This window comes from Daldinia loculata (assembly GCF_022478755.1).
Source record: "Daldinia loculata strain CBS 113971 unplaced genomic scaffold F4817scaffold_16, whole genome shotgun sequence".
NCBI classification, from domain to species: domain Eukaryota; kingdom Fungi; phylum Ascomycota; class Sordariomycetes; order Xylariales; family Hypoxylaceae; genus Daldinia; species Daldinia loculata.
In genome coordinates this window covers 409,831-425,940 of record NW_026054870.1, presented here as the reverse complement: position 1 = coordinate 425,940, position 16,110 = coordinate 409,831, and the positions used below count along the sequence as shown (strand labels likewise).

The window sequence follows — 16,110 nt, the reverse complement described above, 5'->3', positions numbered from 1 at the left end:
AAGGAATTGGAATCAATTGGCTGCTGTTAATATGCGGCTTTATATGTGCTAATGTGGTACCTGACTAATTTCTGCAGTGGCGCGTACCACTTACGTAACAATTCTATAGGCTTGCCCCTGAATTGTCAACTGCACGCCAAGGACGGGAGGTCCTTTTTGACGTTACACAAGATAATTTCTCAACCTACGAGCCTCAAAGTTCTTGGTGGGACTTCAAAAAGGGCTATTTCATAACATTAATAGTTGTTGTTTTATAAGGTCTGAGTAAAATTGTATTTCAAGTTACCAGTTTTAATATCTTTGAATTTATTTGCTTTATGCGTTTTGAATAGAATAATCTTTTATTAGTTGCCTATCGCGATATGATAACATCCAATAACAAGTCCTTTGCGCGGGACGTGATCTTTAGCTCTCAACTTACCCTTCGACCTCGAACGATTCATATGCATGAAGAGATCTCTACTTATGGATCAGATCAGAAATGATTGGTTAAGGCTAGAGCTGAAATTAGGGCTGTCACTTCTGCACGAGCCATGGCACAAGGGGTCGGGACCGCCTCTGTGGGGAGAATGTAGGCTGCGACATTGTAGCTAAGCATTCTGTCAAGAGTTAAGAAAGCATTCGTCAACTCTAATTCTATTTTCTCTTAACAAGTCTATTATACGTAAAATGTCTTCTCTGAGAAATTCGCAAGATCTACCCGAGATATAACCCGCGCAACTAAAGTCTGAACCCCCTTTCATGACTTATCGAATTGCTATGTTAGGTAGAGGTTAAGTGATAGACAATATGATGACGACTACTCCGACCTCAAGGACATTAGACAACACGTCAACTAATGTCAGTTAAAGTAGCTACGGAGTATTTGCAACCGGTAATGTGTTTTATAGGATTAGACAAGAGAGGAGTTTGGGGACAAAAAATGTATTTAGTATGTTTAAGGAAATAACTAAGTTATGATAATATATACTCAACCAAGAGTTTGTAAGCGAAGTTCCTAGGTTTGGCCTATTTCAAAACTAAAACGGGCCTAAACTAAATCATATCTAGAATGTTCAGTGGTTATTGGTAATAACATATGTTAGTTACCTACCTAGCTACCTACCTACTTAACTTGATATGTCAAGAACTACCTATCATAATGTAGTCTCTTAGCAAGGATATGAAATTAATTAATAGTAACTCTTGAAGACGCAAGGCTTGGGATCAACCCGGGCTATTTGTTCCTGATTACTTCCGGCCGCGGCCTTGCGAACCCCTTGACGAAAGTGTACCCCTTGGTGTGGTATTACCTCTCGTCGAAGACCCGCCCCTTGATGGAGAATCACCTCTTTTCGAAGATCCGCCCCTTGATGGAGAATCACCTCTTGTCGAAGATGTACCTTTTGACGAAGACGTACCACCCGCGGCAGGCTTCCCGCTAAGGTCAGCCGAAGCCATCTTTGCGGCCGAAGCTTCTCGCCCCCTTTCGAGAGTTTGGAAAGAGACATCTTGGTCCTTCTTCAAGGGGCTGATCATGACAAACATGACGACCTTTGTCTGGTGTGAGAGAGCAGGTCTTAATGCTCGTACGAGCTCTGTATCATAAACGACAGGCTCACCGGTCGCTATGCAATTGATGAGCCTAGTCAAGCTCATCAAAGACTTATTAATTTTAATCCCTTCCTTACGAAGGTTGTCTGTCAATCCCATTGCGTTTGGCCTCTCGCTCCCCGCGAGGTCGACGATATTAAGAACGCCAGCCTTAACTTCCCTTACATTTCCTCGTGACCTCCTTAGAATCTCGAATGACAGAATCAGATGCGAACGAGAGCTAGCGGCGTTCATATCAGTTGTAGAAACTACTCTGTATTCCAGCGCAGCATCTATCACTGACATAGCCTCTTCACGGGAGTGCAATTGTTGCTTCCGAACCGAGTTAAGTCTAACCTCGCCCTCCCTCTTTTTCGCCTCGACTGCTCCCAAGAGGTCATGACTCCTGTTCTGATAAATTTCTTGGATGCTTACCGAAATCGTATAATCGAAATCCTCTGCTAGTTTTTGCTTAGTCTCAAACAGTAAATCTAAGGACCTTGGAATCACTCCGTTTTGTCTAACGTCTGGGCCTTTGTGACTAAGAGTAAATGTCTTTCCAGCACCAGTTTGCCCGTAAGCGAACATTATGATCCTTTGGCCCTCCATTGAAGATTCAACAAGGTCGCTGATATGTTCGAAGACGTCCTCGTTGGTATCCGATGAACCAAAGATACGCTCGAAATCATAGGTTTTCGGTGTGTCCTGGATTGTATCTCCCTTATAGTTCGTTCGTGTAGTGGGGATAGTCATCTTTCCCCAGTGCAAGGAAAACTCCCCGTTTTCTTGCGGACCAAAGTCTACAAGGTCTTCTGCTGGGGTGTCCTTTCCTGGGGGTCGAATCCTACATAAAACCCTAATGTTACCTTGAATATCTCGAAGAGTTCCAACAAGGACTCGGCTTTTCTTTCTTTCATCTTCAAGTAGATTCCGGACTCTATTATATTCCTCCGTCTTCTCAAGCAGTTTGGCCTTCATCTCCTCCGTCTTCTCATGAAATTCGGCCTTCATCTCCTCCGTTTTTTCAAGCAGCTCGGCCTTCATCTCTTCAATTTCTGCTTTCTGTCTGGCTTGATTAAAGCTTTCGATGCTGTGGCTAGTGTTATTGGAACTTTCGATACCATAACTGGTTTCAATAGAACTTTGGACACCATAACTGGTTTGAATGAAACTTTGGACGTCGCGACTAGTCTCAACGGAGCCTTGGGGGCTGTCAACGTAGCGTGTGAGGCTCTGAGTTTGACTGGGGATTGTTATATTTTGACTTCCTTCTAGAAGTTGGAATATTATATCCCTAGATTTATCTAATTCGCTGGGTACATGTTTCCATATTGCTGCCTGGGTTTCGGTAGAAATAACAACTATCTTCTCAAGGGTCTTGATACGTTCTTCAACCCTTGCGAGCTTGTATTCTAGACTTGAGTGATCCATTGAGACGAAAAGGTTAAGTTGAAGCGATCGAAATGAATAAATCAATCCAGGCTACGTGCTAGTTAATTGTAGTTAAATTGAAAGATGATCTAATGATCTGTGAATTTAGTTATTATATTTTATAAAAGAGAATCACCGACTATTTCTAATTATTTTATCCTTAGTGCTAATAGAACATTGTTCTATACAAGCACAATTGTTTCTTTTCTTTTAATAAACAATGCTATTAATTAGGTATATAATTAGTGTTTATCTCCATTTATGGTTTGTTAGCCCTTGTTTTTCTTTCAAAGCAGACCACCTATCCTTTCCACATAAAGATCTTGTTTCAATATGTATCAAAGTGCAAGTGCACATTGTACTCTTATTGTTGGAAAGCACAATGTATGAGTAATGTAAATAACGTAATTAACTAACTAAGCTTCTTTATAAGTGAAGGGGAAGCCTAAGTATCAGCCGAGGCAAGGGTATAATTTAGAACGCATTCTACCACTATTGGCTGGTTCCAGTGCGCATAAAGAGGTTGGGTGGCCTTTCTCGTGAGAGGAATTCGCTATCAACTTCGTACTCCATGTCGGGCCCTTCGCCATGAAAGCCTAGACGGGAGTAGACATGCCTTCCCACTAGACACGAGTTAGTTATTATCGCTTGAGAAGTAATATATGCTATTGAGTCTAAACCAAAATGGAGTATTGTATATAGATCCAGGTAGTTGTGGAATAAGAAATACTTACTACTCGATGCTTCGGTAACAGCTTCCAAACCGCCTCGACGTCGTGCTTCGTCAAGACCCCATTGGGCTAGTTTTAGTGCAATCCCCCTTCGTTGGTAAGCTGGATCGACGGAGCACGAGCGGAGATGCATTACTGCTGGTGGATGCGATGTTGCCTTTTCTTTGACAACCTCAACACGGCGTTTTACAAACGAACGCATAACCTGGAAAAGGTAACGCTGCTCGACTTCGTCACCTGGATAAAGTGACTCAATATTTGACAAGATATGTTGGTCATCAGACGGCCGTTCGCCATAACCTTCAACTATTGATAACTGATCCCAGACTGCCAGGCCAGCCACAACTGGTCGTCCTTGGTCGGAAACAGTAGCCTTGAGAAAAATAGTGTTTGCATTTCCCTGGTTGTCGTATGTGACATTGCGCCATTTCTCAACCAACTTTGCTGCGACACGGGCTCTACCCTCGGGGGTTTCCCATCCGGGATTCATAGCTATCCAAAGGGTATCGCGAACCTGGTGCCCAAACGCATTGCAGGCACAGTCAAATCCAGCGATGATATCTTCCTCGCAATCGATGATTTCAACTCGAGGCTCTTCCTCTCGCGGTTTAGTCGTTGTAGGTTGGCGAGCCATGTCGTGAGAATACTAGAATAGCGATGATGAGGAAGTGGAGAGAAGCTTTATGAAATATTGAAGGAAGTTGTGTCATCGTAGTCGGACCTTAAATATAAGCAAAATTCATTACCTAATACTTGGAAATACTTCCTATCTCGTTTGATTATTGATAGGGTTATAACATGATTAAAGGTATAAGTTAGTTAAAATATAAATTTAAATAGGGCCATTCTATACCTCGAGTCGGTTAGTCAAAAGCGTATATTCATATGAGTATGGGTTATATTAGACGGAGTTGTTGCCTCGCTGATAGGTTACTATTGAAAATGCGGATACATTTAAAGACTAAAGACATTCTACTTTAGGGATAAGTTGATCTCTAGCGTTCTTCTCCTTCTCGTTTCCTATACGCGTCCGGCTTCGGTTTCGGCTTCGGCCCTCGGCGTAAGCTGGGGACTACGGAAGTCTATACTGTTTTTGAACAGGTGAATGTCACTTTAGTACCATCCCCATACTATGCACATCTTCTTTAACCACCGGTTTCGATTATGTTTGGTAGAGGGAATCAGCGCTTCGATGGCGGCATCGGCTTCTTCATCTGCCAATATATCTGCCAACCCCGTTTTTAGATCAACGGAGTCGGGTGGCCTAATCCAGGGGTCTTTCCTAACCGAGATTCTGTGGCCCAGGTATATGAACAAGAATACTGGAATCCCAATGTACGCTGTAAGAAAGCCGGATACAGTGAATCGACTCGGGAAGAATACCTGAAATCCGTTTAGTAGCCCAAAGACGCCGAATGCTACAATAGCAATACACGCTGCCCATGGCTGTAAGACACTTGTATAGGGCAAATCAGAATTAGATATGCCCTGTGCGATACATGCCTTTTTGAAGCGAAAATAAATGAGGCAGCAACAAACCCAGCTTATGAATGCCGCCGTGTTAATGATACTTACGAACCAATTGAACATAATGCCACTAACAATGCCGACATTTAGGTATGCTAACAAAGATAATAAGCTCGAAGCTATAACCGCATGGACTGGTACCCCGTGCTTGTTGCAATAGCTGAATATCTTAGGTGCGTTTCCAACTATGGCAAGAGAGTATAATGAGCGGCTGGACATGTATAATACCGAATTCCCACTAGACCAAGCTGATGTTATGATCACGGCATTGATAATACTGTCTAATGCATGAATTCCAGCGTTCTTGATAGCGATAACCCATGGGGATGCGGCTGCCCCTTTTCCACCGTTGGTTAACGCCGACTCGTCACTTCGACATATGACACTAATAGCAAGCGCACCAAGGGCATAAAACATGATTAAGCGCCAGATGAAATGCAGAGCGGCCTTTGGAAGGTTCTTGCGGGGAGACTTCATCTCGCCTGCTGTGATGATGATCAACTCGGGACTGAAGTTGAAGCTGAAGCAGGAGTAGATAAGGGTGAACAAAAAAGCACAGAACCGACCGCCGGCACCTCCCACGAGGTATTGATTAGTCGCGCCAGGGTCCTGCCAGTACCAAAAGCCCAAGCGAGTATGGTTTGGCCCGCCACCGAAGAATAAGACCACTGATAGAATCAAGAGCCCAATGATGGTGAAAACTTTGATTGACGCACACCAGAACTCCACCTCGGCGTAGACTCCAACAGGAAAGAAGTTCAGTGCGACAATTACTACTAGCATTATCGTGATCCATACAGCAACTGGAACAGTGGTTGGCCAATAGCTAATCACGACTGCGGCGGCTGTGATCTCGTACGCGACACTTATACCCCAGGTATACCAATACAGCCAACCCAAGGCGAAGCCAAGACTAGGTGACACCATTCGGTTTCCGTAGTACGCTACGGACATGCCCGACACCGGCAGATAGGCACCGACTTCGACAATCGCGGTGACGATGCCGTAGACGAGAAAACAGATCACCAAGTACGCAGAGAAGAGAAAGGCAGGGCCCGCGATTGCCAATGCCTGCCCCGTCCCGACAAAGAGTCCAGTGCCAATGGTACCACCTATAACAAGCATCTGCGCATGCTGTGATGATGCGAGTTAGTTATCGGCTTCTTAATTAGGTAGCCTGGCTGGGGCACTCTAAGCCTCAATGCAGACTAGGGAACGAGGACAATAGAAACTTACGCGCGATTTGATAGCTCTTTTAGTGCCATGCAAGGCAACCTCAAGATCATCCTCGGCGTTTCTCAGCCTCTGCGGAGTATCTGTCAAGGACGAATCGGGTTCCTTCGACTCGTGCTGCTGTACAGCCATGTTTTCTTTTGCTAGCAGCGCTATTACTGCTGTACGTGGTAGCACCAAAAGGAGTCAAGATTTGGGGAAGAATTTATGTTCATTTTCAATTGAAATGTCGGATATCCTTGCTTACTGATGACGGGCTCGCTCTGCTGATTCGCGTGGGGTTCGGGTTTCCCCTATCGCTAAGTTGCATTTAAGTATTTGGTGCTTATTGGCTCACGGATTTGATAACGCAGGAACTAATGATCTGATTGCTGATCCTATAAGTATAATGCGGGCTTAATAAAGGTTTCTATCGTGATATCCTGATGGGGACATGGTATAACTAGCCTTTAAAAGTCAATTCAAGGAACGTCGAGGCTACATAATGGGCCCGTAGGATTAATATAGGTAAGCACTTGAAGTACATCCCGGAGCACGTCCGACGGGTTTTCAATATTACATAAAAGTCTATCGTCAAAAGACTACCTTAGAGTCTGTACAATATGCTTTATTAAGCTCTACTAATGTCACAACCACGTTCGATATTATCGAACAGGATGCGAGAGATAGACGGCAGCATAGCATATGGATCTTCGGAACAGTGGGTTATTTATACTCGCGTGCAATGGAAATTCTTTGTGCTTCCTATTGTCGTTCTTGTTGCAGGTTGCTTATTTGTCATCGGCACAATCATCGACTCTATTAGGTTACAGCTCGAGACGAAGAAGTCTGACTTACTGTCAACTCTTATCTCCGTCCTTGATCCGGAGACAAGAGCCTTCCTTAGAAGCGAGCAACGTTGCAAAGACAAGCACGAGGATGAGGTTTTAGCTAAGGTGGACAACGAAGCAGATGGATTGGTATTGCGATTCTTTAAATGATATAAAATCTATGTCATTGGATTAGAGTACATAACCCTAACTCGGTTACTACAATGATCACATAAGAGGTGCATGAAACAATTATATCGTCACATATCTGGCACATTTATCGCTAATTAATCCTCACACCTGAGGATATAAACGAAGAATATACCTTCTATGACCAAATATTAGACTGATTGTTTACCGAGTGGATATTAGTGACAATTAGATGCTTGATCATCTATACTAATCGTTAGATCTATGTGCCCTTCGAGCACCTAGGACGAAAACCTTCTTGCTTTGACAAAGTTATACTACCACTTACCGCTCGGATCCTTACAATATCTAATCATAAAATTGCTCAAGAGCTTATAAAAAACCTTACTATCAAATCAACTTGTTTCGCTCCCCAAATTTCACAAAAAGATTCCCTGAGGGATACAACTTGAATGAAACTGTAGAAGGTGGTTAGTATTATACACACGAAGCCAATTAGTAAATCCCTGCTTACTATCTTCTATCACTATCTGTAAATCTCCTCTAGGAGCGTGGTTTGCCTTCCGTTGGTTATGTTTGAGTTCTCAATTCGCCTTTTCCAAACTCAAGGGTGAAATCTTACCAGATGTGTAAACTTTGGGGTGGTCTTGGTCAAATATGAACCTTTTTTCGCATCTGGTAATACTATTTAAGGCCCAGCATTTTTTCTTGCTCTTCTTCTTTCATCACAGATATTTTTTTCTTCACTTGACATTCGGAAATCTTTAGAAGGCTCTTGATCTAGGAAATAATTTACAAACAGGCCACCCAGACTCAAACAATAATACTACCAACATGGCGACCTATCTTCCGGTGCTGACTTATCTGGCGGGACTCAGCAATTTTGACCGGAAATGGGGCCTCTTCATTTACCGGACGACCTACGACGACCAAGAATTGTGGGAGAGATATTTGGCATACGTCAAAACTGCTATAATGCATGCTATCAAACCACAATCGGAGCCTGACCTTCCGAGTTCCTGGAATCCATTCACCTACGAATTTCCTCGTCGTGCAAAACTGCAGTCGAGATTCGAGCTCCTGACTAAAGAGGACAAGAAAAATTTGAATGGCAAATCAATATCAGAGGCTCGTGAGGAGTTCCGTCACTGGGTTGCTACTGTACCGTCAGAAGAGAAGAAAGGTATCAGTAGACCACGATACAATTACTTTCTCTATGTGGACAGAGATGTCTTAGATCGGTTCCAGATAGTGGAGACTGCACGCGGCGACCGCGAGCCAGACTATGTATTGGAAGACGTCATAGCAATTATAGTCGAGGCGGACTGGGAGAAGGATACCTTAAGCGACGACGACGATGACGATGTTGGAAAGGAATGGCAGTTTATGTAAGTTTCATTATTTCCCTCTTAGAGTTGTTATCAGCTAACGTTATACAGACAGGTCCACTCAATCCCACGTCTTTATGACAGTGTAATTCACGACGAAGACGGATGGTTTAGATACTTCACTAGGCCGCCATATATTTATGGCATGACCATTTAGCAGCCCTAAACCAAGAGGGTTCATACTACTACCGCGCAATGATACCATATGAGTTTGACTCCGCGAAGTCTATATAGATGTGGCGGAATGTTCTAGATAGCAAATTCTAGATGGTAATATAAAAGTATAAAAAAAAAGGCTAGGCCCAACATCCACGGACGGTGAATAAAAGTTACAAACCCTAGTTATAGATCATCAACGCGGCACAAGCCCATTCAATACTCAGTTCACCGATCCCTGTCTCCTTATAGTTGTATTTAACATTGGAAAGGTAGATATAGTTCAGGTTGAACATATGTCGCTAAGTGGTACATACCTCTTTCAGGAGATTTAGATGTCCAAAAACTATTGGCCTAGATCCACATATGTAGGTACCTTGGAATACTCGACTGCCAGCCATATGCTCCATGAGTGGGATTATAACACATATGTCTGATGCTATATACAATGAAGGTACTGAAAACTCAGAAGAAAAGTCGATGAAGACGAGTCCAGCCGAGATATATACCGGGCTAACACTAGTGAACATGCCGATTCTTGGGTCTGTTTTTAATTACACATTGAACCTTGAATATGGCATGAAGGGTTTTATTAGCGTTAGACGGATTGTATAATTCAACTTACCTCAAGTCACCACATTCATATCGGCCACTGGCCTTACACCACCCATGCACCAACCATATTCAGCTTCTAGCCAACGGTGAGCAGAGTGTTACCGATGGGAGGCCTTGGTTTTATAATTGATGAAAAGGAACCGCCGGATTACAACCGAAGATGGATGGCTCTTAACAAAGTGCCCGGTGGGATATCGTTAGATCCGAAAATAATGGTGCGTTTCGTAAACATTCTCTAGTTAATGGAGTAATATTCTTCTGTGATTCGTTCTCAAGTTATAGGTCATAAAGTTTAAGTTATAAAATAAGGTGACATCAGACTAAGAACTTGAATTTTGATAAAGTTTTCGTGGTGGAGTAAGGAGACGTGCTTCGTTGATAAGTTAGTTGTCGCTATGATCTCCGTGAAGCTCTAGATGTAGTGTTTAGGTGAATACTAACGAATTCCGCTAGTTTGCCGAGACTATCTCCTAGCTAGTTAATGGCAAATATTTATGCTTAATATAAGGGATTATTTCACTTGCGCTAGATGTATGCCGTAGTATATCGTACCGAGTATTTCTTAAGGCAACAAAGTATATATTGTTTAACGATCCAATGTTTCGAAAATATATTTACATAGTTTGGGATGCAACTACATGCTCGCTACGACGCCATGATCTTATGCCTGTGTCTTCTTGAAATAACACCTCTTTGCCTTCGATGTTGAATCCTAACCCTCGTACACAGCCGGGCCGGGAATCTTGTACTCGGTGAAGCTGTTGCCCCAGATATCGACCTTGATGCCAGGGTCGTTGGCGCTGTACGCACCGGGGAACTTCACTCCAGCTGGGTTAGCAGAGCCTCCACCAGTGACCGTGATTTGCTATTCACTCATGTTAGCGCACGTAATTTTACTTCCACATATGAATTTTGCTAAGCATCTCAAAGGCTATCACTTACGTAGCAGGTCATGTAGAACTGCGCGCCGCCGGCCTGACTTGCGGTGTGAAGCGCTATGGTTTCGGCACGGAGGAGGTAGTCGCCAGGGGCGATGTCGGACGGGATCTTGACGTCTTGTTTGCCGCAGCCCTTGTTGAGGATGTCGTTACCCCAGGTCTTGGTGGCAGGGTCGTAGCCGACCTCGAAGATCTTGAACCAAGATGAGGATCCGTCGGCCGAAGCAGCATCCGATACCTTGCTCAGGTATACCATGACGGGACCGAAGTGGTTTCCGCCAAGGGCTTCCCTGGTGCAGTCACGGTCACCGGGCTGCTGGTGCATCTCTACCGTCACGGTGTCACCGGCTAAAATGCTGTTAGAATATGAAACCCACATGATCGGAATCTATTCTTACCAGCTACGCTGCACTTAGTGGCAGCAGCTTTAGTGCCTCCTACATTACAGCGGATGTCGTTTGAGGCCACGCTGGTGACAGGGTTGTTGTTTGCCTTTTCCAATGTTAACGATCGGTCATCACTGTATGTCGTGCAATCTTATTAGAATGTTATGCGTAACGTACGGGAAGTCTAGCGCAAGTAGACTCTTCATCCTTTCCAGCAACCCATAGATCTTGGAAGGTGGCGTGCCCAGCAGCCGTAGCTGCGAGCGTAGAGAGAGCGAGAGCGGCAACGGCGGACTTCATTTTGAAAACTATTCGATAGATTGAAGGTATGAAGTCGACTCTCAGGTTCCTTGGAGGGGTGAAGAAGGCTTGAGGGAGCTGAGGAGGGCCAATCCGAGATTAAATATAACTGCGTCCGGTAGTAGTACCGGGATACGGGTCGCGAGGCGTTATTCTATGCAAGACATGCCGAGTTCTATATGAATTTAATACACGTTCTATGGCTCAAGTACAAGCTAATTGCGGGTTAGTACTTTACGTTCAAGCGCCAATGACATAGATATCCTCTAGTCTTAGGGGGACGCAATTTGCCTAAATCATACATCCCGCCTTGGAGTAAAGCAGACGGCGGTCGATCTTATCTCGAAAGGACTTCTTGACGAGGATGGAGAGGTTTGGGTAGATGAAAAATGTACTTAAAACCGCCGAACGGAGGAGTGGAGTGTTTCCCTTTTCGAATACTCTTCTAATCTATCATTGGTCCGTTTGTAGTCGATCGTTTCCTCCCATCGGATTTCGGCCATATTATCCGCTTGGTCATACAAAAGCATAAAGCTGGCTCCGTAAGAGAAACCGGACATTATTAATGGAGTATACATGTAAGTCGTGATAAAGGGTAGGTAGCTAGCGTGATTGATTATCAAGTATCTACTAATCGAAGATATAGGTCTGAATTGAGTGAAATTGGGAGTTGAGTGTCTTATCTAGACGACATTGAGATAGTCTCATCGGAGACATGCATGTACTTATAATATTTTGGAACTATACTTTGAAATAATATCAGGTATCATACCGTAGCATCTGACACTTTTAGACTATAGTAATCTTGCATGCCACTTCGAGAAGATGTATTTCTTAGAGCTTACAAAAAAGAGAAATTTAACGCGAGTAGAACAAAATTACTACAACACATGTGTTAAAAATGACAAGCAACCTATATATCTAGTGTCAGAAAGCACTGGCCAAAGGCCTAAAGCCGCTGAGGCAGGTTGTTTCTAGTTAGATGAGACACTAAGACATCAAGTATGTTAAAGACAACATAGCAATACCCCCAGGCAACCTAGCAGCAAAGAACAATATACTATACCGTCCCGTATATATAATCGTAGTAATCCACCACTATCTACTATTATCTCCCGCCCTACCAAAAAACGATACATCTAGTTCCTGGAACTATATTGCACAAACTTAGAGAATCAATGGCATATCCGAACCGCGCAAGCATGGATAAGAACAACACAAATTTAGAAGGTGAGAGTTACACATAAGCTAAAGTCTTCCTAGGAAAATCGCTAAAACCGTGAAGATGCCACCCCGTGGGGAATGGTTGAAGTTCGCCAGCTAGCTTCCATCGGCGAAGCGATATTCGCAAAAGTTAACATCTCCCGCGGAACGCGTATTGCTGCTGAGACTCCATTGATCACAGTACCACCTATCAAATCTATCAATGAAGAGCTATGGGAGTTGTGCAGCGTTGTCGACGGAATGACGAACAACGAATCCAAGGAGCTAGAACAGTTACCTTGCAGTCACAAGGTGACAGATGCTATTAGAGAAAGAGGCTTTGTCGATAACCGAGTTTGGTGCTTCTACAAGAGTAGGAAGTTGAAAAATAGCGACGGAAGTTTGCTCAAGGGGAAAAAGCTGCGGATAATAGTTAACAAAACAATCAATCGCTGCATCATCTACCTCGTCAACAATGTTCAGCTAGGACCTGATGGAAAATACGGCTCGGGTGTTTTCCCCCTATATACCCGGATCAACCATTCCTGCGTCCCTAACGCCTATAACTCTTGGAACCCGACTTTAGAGCGGTTGACTATACATGCGATCCACGACATCAAAGCTGGCGAACAAATATTCGTAGATTACATTGGCAACACATGTCGAACTCGCAAACAACGCGGCCTCTCATTGTATACCGCATGGGGCATCACTTGCAACTGCGCGGCTTGTACCGATGATGCACTTGATCAGTTACGGTATCGCATGCTAGTCCTCGATCAAGCCCTAGCAGCATACGAGTGCGGCGTGTCCGAAGAAGCACATCTCGAGGGCATTCCCAAGCTCGAGACAACCAAGCAAGCCCTCGACGCTGCAGAGGAACTCGTAAGACTTCTCAAGAGACAACGGTTATGTGGTATGGAGCTCTGTAAAACGTAAGTACCTAACCTAGTGCTTGAAATTTGATTATTAGATGTTCTGTTTTGCAGTACTTGGAAAGTGACGATGGTAATGAACTCATGATAATAGGCTTCGCGAATGTTCGAGATACGCGTTTGATAGCGGGGTTTATAACAAGACTTCGAAGTATGCACACATGGAGCTAAAATATGAGACGTTGCTTATCGGTGAGGAAACTCAGCATCTCAAAGAGGAGCTCTATGGCGCGAAATATTGGGTGGAATACATAGATAAAGAAGTCAAGTCATGTCTTTTAAACCTATGAAGGGTGGCTTTTAAGAGTGAAGTTGTTGGATTATGCTAAGAATGCCAAGAGTACCTATAGAACTGCATATAGTTATGTACCTAGGTAGTTTCTAGAGCTGTGCTTCTGTTTAAATATGTATTCATGTTACTGTGGCTTGTGCTATCATTTCCGGTCTCCATTATGTACCTAGGACTCTTTACTAGGCGCAGTGCAGGGCGCAAACACAGCCACGGGCGCTATTCGCATAGGCAGCAGTTAATGTATCTAATATGCAAGTCTTGCATATCAAGACCAACATTATCTTTGCTTTTTGCTCCGCGTCGTCATTTCTACTTCGCCACAATCCTAACCTAATAGCGATCGTCTTTCAGCTTTGACTCTGCAAAACATCTTTTCAATTGCTCAAATTCTGATGAGTTTCTCTTTTTTTTTATTCCCCTGAATTAAGGGAGACTAGAGTAGCGGTTAAACAACCCACCTATCTCACTTAGAATCATATTCCTAACTGTTTTACTTTGCTACTACTCTAAGTACCTAACCTCATTCACCCCTAAACCCCTGATCTTCCAAGGCTTGGCAGTTCCATCAAATGCAAACACAATTATCTTCTACATAAATTGGCAACATTACAGGAATGGATCGTCGCCAGTCTATTGCCGCCGACAAGACCGCACGATCAGCCGGTCCAGTCCACCGCTCGTCAGATCCCCTCGGAGCCAGCAGGCGTTCCCTACCGGCAGGAGAGTTATCGGTCGGAGATGATACGGCAAACGCGTTACACCAGCCGCCGCCTTACTCAGGTCCTTCGGATATCTCTCTAGATCCCCAAGCCCGCTCACAATTACCGAAAGGCCCGCAATATTACCCAGGCCTTCCTATATTAGACTATCGCCAATATTTGCCGCCTTTGTTTGAGCTGTCGCCAGATAGCATAACCATCACCAGCAAAGCCAATTATCTCTCTGAAAATGCCGGGGCCTTAGCCACGCTTGTGCGAAGCATTGCCACCGTGCCTCCAAAGCTTCAAATCATCATACAAGGAAACCGTGGTCGCAAAGTCGACTTCAGTATCAAGCTGAATCTTATGAACTTGCTCGTTCCTAATGACCCCAAGGATCGTCTTGACTATCTCCGATGTGTTAGTAAAGATGAGGTGGCTCTTCGTGGCGGTAGCGAACCTGGGCTGAAGCCCGACTTTGGTGTAGACAACGGGCTAGAGGCGTGGTGTGACCGGTTCGTCAAGGACTCAACTACCATAAAGAGCTTCACGGTCGAGCGGGTCGTAGCAAACTTCGATGCAAATTGGTTAGAAGGCCAGGTGCGGAGCCTTGTTGCCTCCACAGCCTATAAAGGCCAAGTCACAGTACAATTCCTCATCACACACGCCAAAGTCATCATCCAGAACCCGGATAAGCACAATAAATTCTTAACGAGCGTCACCTCGCTATTCTCGAGCAAGAGCAAATACGAGGTCGTTAAGGCCGTGTGGCCTTTTGCGACGAGCAAGAATGGCGAGCAGGGTCGAAAGTGTGTTGTGCAGAGTGAAAAGACGTGGTGGGAGGAGGTACGTAACGCCTAAAGTTTCCTTTTGATCTACCCCGAGCCCAAAGCTTCGAAGTCAAGTTGATTGAGGGGTTTTTACTTCCAAAAGATTCGCAGACTCGTTAGTTGGAGAATGGAGTACTGACTATCACTATTGTAGTGGCGCGACCCAATCAGATTTGCCATTGGAACGAAGCGTCAAGGTTGGGTTACAAATGAGGATAAACTTGAATGCATCATGGAGGGCAGAGGAAAAGGTATTAAGTTGATTGACTGGGGTTCTGAATTCGATTAAATGAACTTGATATGGATGCAGGACGTCAATTCCTCGTTACAGGATCCACCACACTGGCTCGTCTGAGGGGATTTTACTAACATATGCGACATGTATTGCGCTTCATTTTTATTCTATATATACCATGGAGATGGCGCGACTGGATAGACCGCTTCAACTTACTCAGGACTATCACTAAGTAATATAAGATAGGTAATTACTAGTGTTTAGTAAGAGTCCAATAGCTTATAGGCTCGTCGATTAAGGAAGATGATATAGACAATATATCACATTTATAATAATTATCTGCTTGAGTGTCAAGGCAATTCTAAAGAAGCACTCCACGTCTAGTTAGGAGGTACCAAACATACCTACCTTAACCAATCCGTTCGCACGCTTTAGCATCACATGCCGGCCAGGACTACGAGAATTCGCGAAACTCAGACATCAAACTCCTATATGCGCCCCTACTGGACTGGGGGGAAAATGCATATATACCGAAGGGTGAACTGACCCCAGAAGCACAAGCGTTAATCTCACCATTACAGCACCCTTTCAAAACCAAAACGCCTATATTCATACAGGCTGGGACGCACGAGGCATTTCATGATGTGATACACGGTTTCTCAGATGAAATGACAAACGTAG

General features: G+C 44.1%; 8 protein-coding genes across 8 annotated transcripts; 4 read left to right on the top strand and 4 right to left on the bottom strand.

Annotated features, from left to right (window-relative positions):
• Positions 1-1,230: 1,230 nt before the first annotated feature.
• On the bottom strand, positions 1,231-3,003 carry F4817DRAFT_314636 (P-loop containing nucleoside triphosphate hydrolase protein; the record flags this gene model as incomplete). Its single annotated transcript, XM_049300435.1, has 1 exon — positions 1,231-3,003. One exon carries the CDS (start codon positions 3,001-3,003, stop codon positions 1,231-1,233), a length of 1,773 nt encoding a protein of 590 aa, XP_049160411.1.
• A 199-nt stretch (positions 3,004-3,202) lies between these two features.
• On the bottom strand, positions 3,203-4,586 carry F4817DRAFT_333724 (uncharacterized protein). The gene is made up of 2 exons (XM_049302790.1): positions 3,738-4,586; positions 3,203-3,626 (listed from the first exon to the last, which is right to left on the bottom strand). Exons 1-2 carry the CDS (start codon positions 4,366-4,368, stop codon positions 3,496-3,498), a joined length of 762 nt encoding a protein of 253 aa, XP_049160410.1. The 5' UTR covers positions 4,369-4,586; the 3' UTR covers positions 3,203-3,495.
• Positions 4,587-6,952, bottom strand: F4817DRAFT_333720 (amino acid permease/ SLC12A domain-containing protein). Its single transcript, XM_049302789.1, has 2 exons — positions 6,498-6,952; positions 4,587-6,395 (listed from the first exon to the last, which is right to left on the bottom strand). The coding sequence occupies exons 1-2, from the start codon at positions 6,624-6,626 to the stop codon at positions 4,848-4,850; spliced, it is 1,677 nt and encodes a 558-aa protein (XP_049160409.1). The 5' UTR covers positions 6,627-6,952; the 3' UTR covers positions 4,587-4,847.
• Positions 6,935-7,546, top strand: F4817DRAFT_333719 (uncharacterized protein; the record flags this gene model as incomplete). The annotated part of the gene is made up of 1 exon (XM_049302788.1): positions 6,935-7,546. A coding segment is annotated over exon 1 (353 nt), but the record flags the coding sequence as incomplete, so codon positions are not given.
• Positions 7,547-8,287: 741 nt separating this feature from the next.
• F4817DRAFT_314632 (uncharacterized protein) lies at positions 8,288-8,998 on the top strand (the record flags this gene model as incomplete). The annotated part of the gene is made up of 2 exons (XM_049300434.1): positions 8,288-8,841; positions 8,893-8,998. 2 exons carry the CDS (start codon positions 8,288-8,290, stop codon positions 8,996-8,998), a joined length of 660 nt encoding a protein of 219 aa, XP_049160407.1.
• Positions 8,999-10,178: 1,180 nt separating this feature from the next.
• On the bottom strand, positions 10,179-11,577 carry F4817DRAFT_63187 (glycoside hydrolase family 61 protein). Its single transcript, XM_049307698.1, has 4 exons — positions 11,114-11,577; positions 10,949-11,042; positions 10,555-10,898; positions 10,179-10,477 (listed from the first exon to the last, which is right to left on the bottom strand). Exons 1-4 carry the CDS (start codon positions 11,234-11,236, stop codon positions 10,325-10,327), a joined length of 714 nt encoding a protein of 237 aa, XP_049160406.1. The 5' UTR covers positions 11,237-11,577; the 3' UTR covers positions 10,179-10,324.
• Positions 11,578-12,197: 620 nt separating this feature from the next.
• F4817DRAFT_333716 (uncharacterized protein) lies at positions 12,198-13,736 on the top strand. The gene has a single exon (XM_049302787.1). It carries the CDS (start codon positions 12,539-12,541, stop codon positions 13,376-13,378), a length of 840 nt encoding a protein of 279 aa, XP_049160405.1. The 5' UTR covers positions 12,198-12,538; the 3' UTR covers positions 13,379-13,736.
• A 206-nt stretch (positions 13,737-13,942) lies between these two features.
• F4817DRAFT_333715 (uncharacterized protein) lies at positions 13,943-15,837 on the top strand. The gene is made up of 2 exons (XM_049302786.1): positions 13,943-15,210; positions 15,349-15,837. The coding sequence occupies exons 1-2, from the start codon at positions 14,281-14,283 to the stop codon at positions 15,481-15,483; spliced, it is 1,065 nt and encodes a 354-aa protein (XP_049160404.1). The 5' UTR covers positions 13,943-14,280; the 3' UTR covers positions 15,484-15,837.
• Positions 15,838-16,110: the final 273 nt, after the last annotated feature.

Excerpts from the sequence above, each read along its gene's own strand:
- F4817DRAFT_333724 (XM_049302790.1), bottom strand. The coding sequence starts at position 4,368 with ATGGCTCGCCAACCTACAACGACTAAACCGCGAGAGGAAGAGCCTCGA. Across the intron at positions 3,627-3,737 it reads TGTTACCGAAGCATCGAGTA|TGGGAAGGCATGTCTACTCC; the intron begins GTAAGTATTTCT and ends ACTCGTGTCTAG.
- F4817DRAFT_333720 (XM_049302789.1), bottom strand. The coding sequence starts at position 6,626 with ATGGCTGTACAGCAGCACGAGTCGAAGGAACCCGATTCGTCCTTGACA. Across the intron at positions 6,396-6,497 it reads AAAGAGCTATCAAATCGCGC|CATGCGCAGATGCTTGTTAT; the intron begins GTAAGTTTCTAT and ends GCATCATCACAG.
- F4817DRAFT_63187 (XM_049307698.1), bottom strand. The coding sequence starts at position 11,236 with ATGAAGTCCGCCGTTGCCGCTCTCGCTCTCTCTACGCTCGCAGCTACG. Across the intron at positions 10,899-10,948 it reads CACTAAGTGCAGCGTAGCTG|CCGGTGACACCGTGACGGTA; the intron begins GTAAGAATAGAT and ends ACAGCATTTTAG. Across the intron at positions 10,478-10,554 it reads AGTTCTACATGACCTGCTAC|CAAATCACGGTCACTGGTGG; the intron begins GTAAGTGATAGC and ends ATGAGTGAATAG.
- F4817DRAFT_333716 (XM_049302787.1), top strand. The coding sequence starts at position 12,539 with ATGGTTGAAGTTCGCCAGCTAGCTTCCATCGGCGAAGCGATATTCGCA.
- F4817DRAFT_333715 (XM_049302786.1), top strand. The coding sequence starts at position 14,281 with ATGGATCGTCGCCAGTCTATTGCCGCCGACAAGACCGCACGATCAGCC. Across the intron at positions 15,211-15,348 it reads AAAAGACGTGGTGGGAGGAG|TGGCGCGACCCAATCAGATT; the intron begins GTACGTAACGCC and ends TCACTATTGTAG.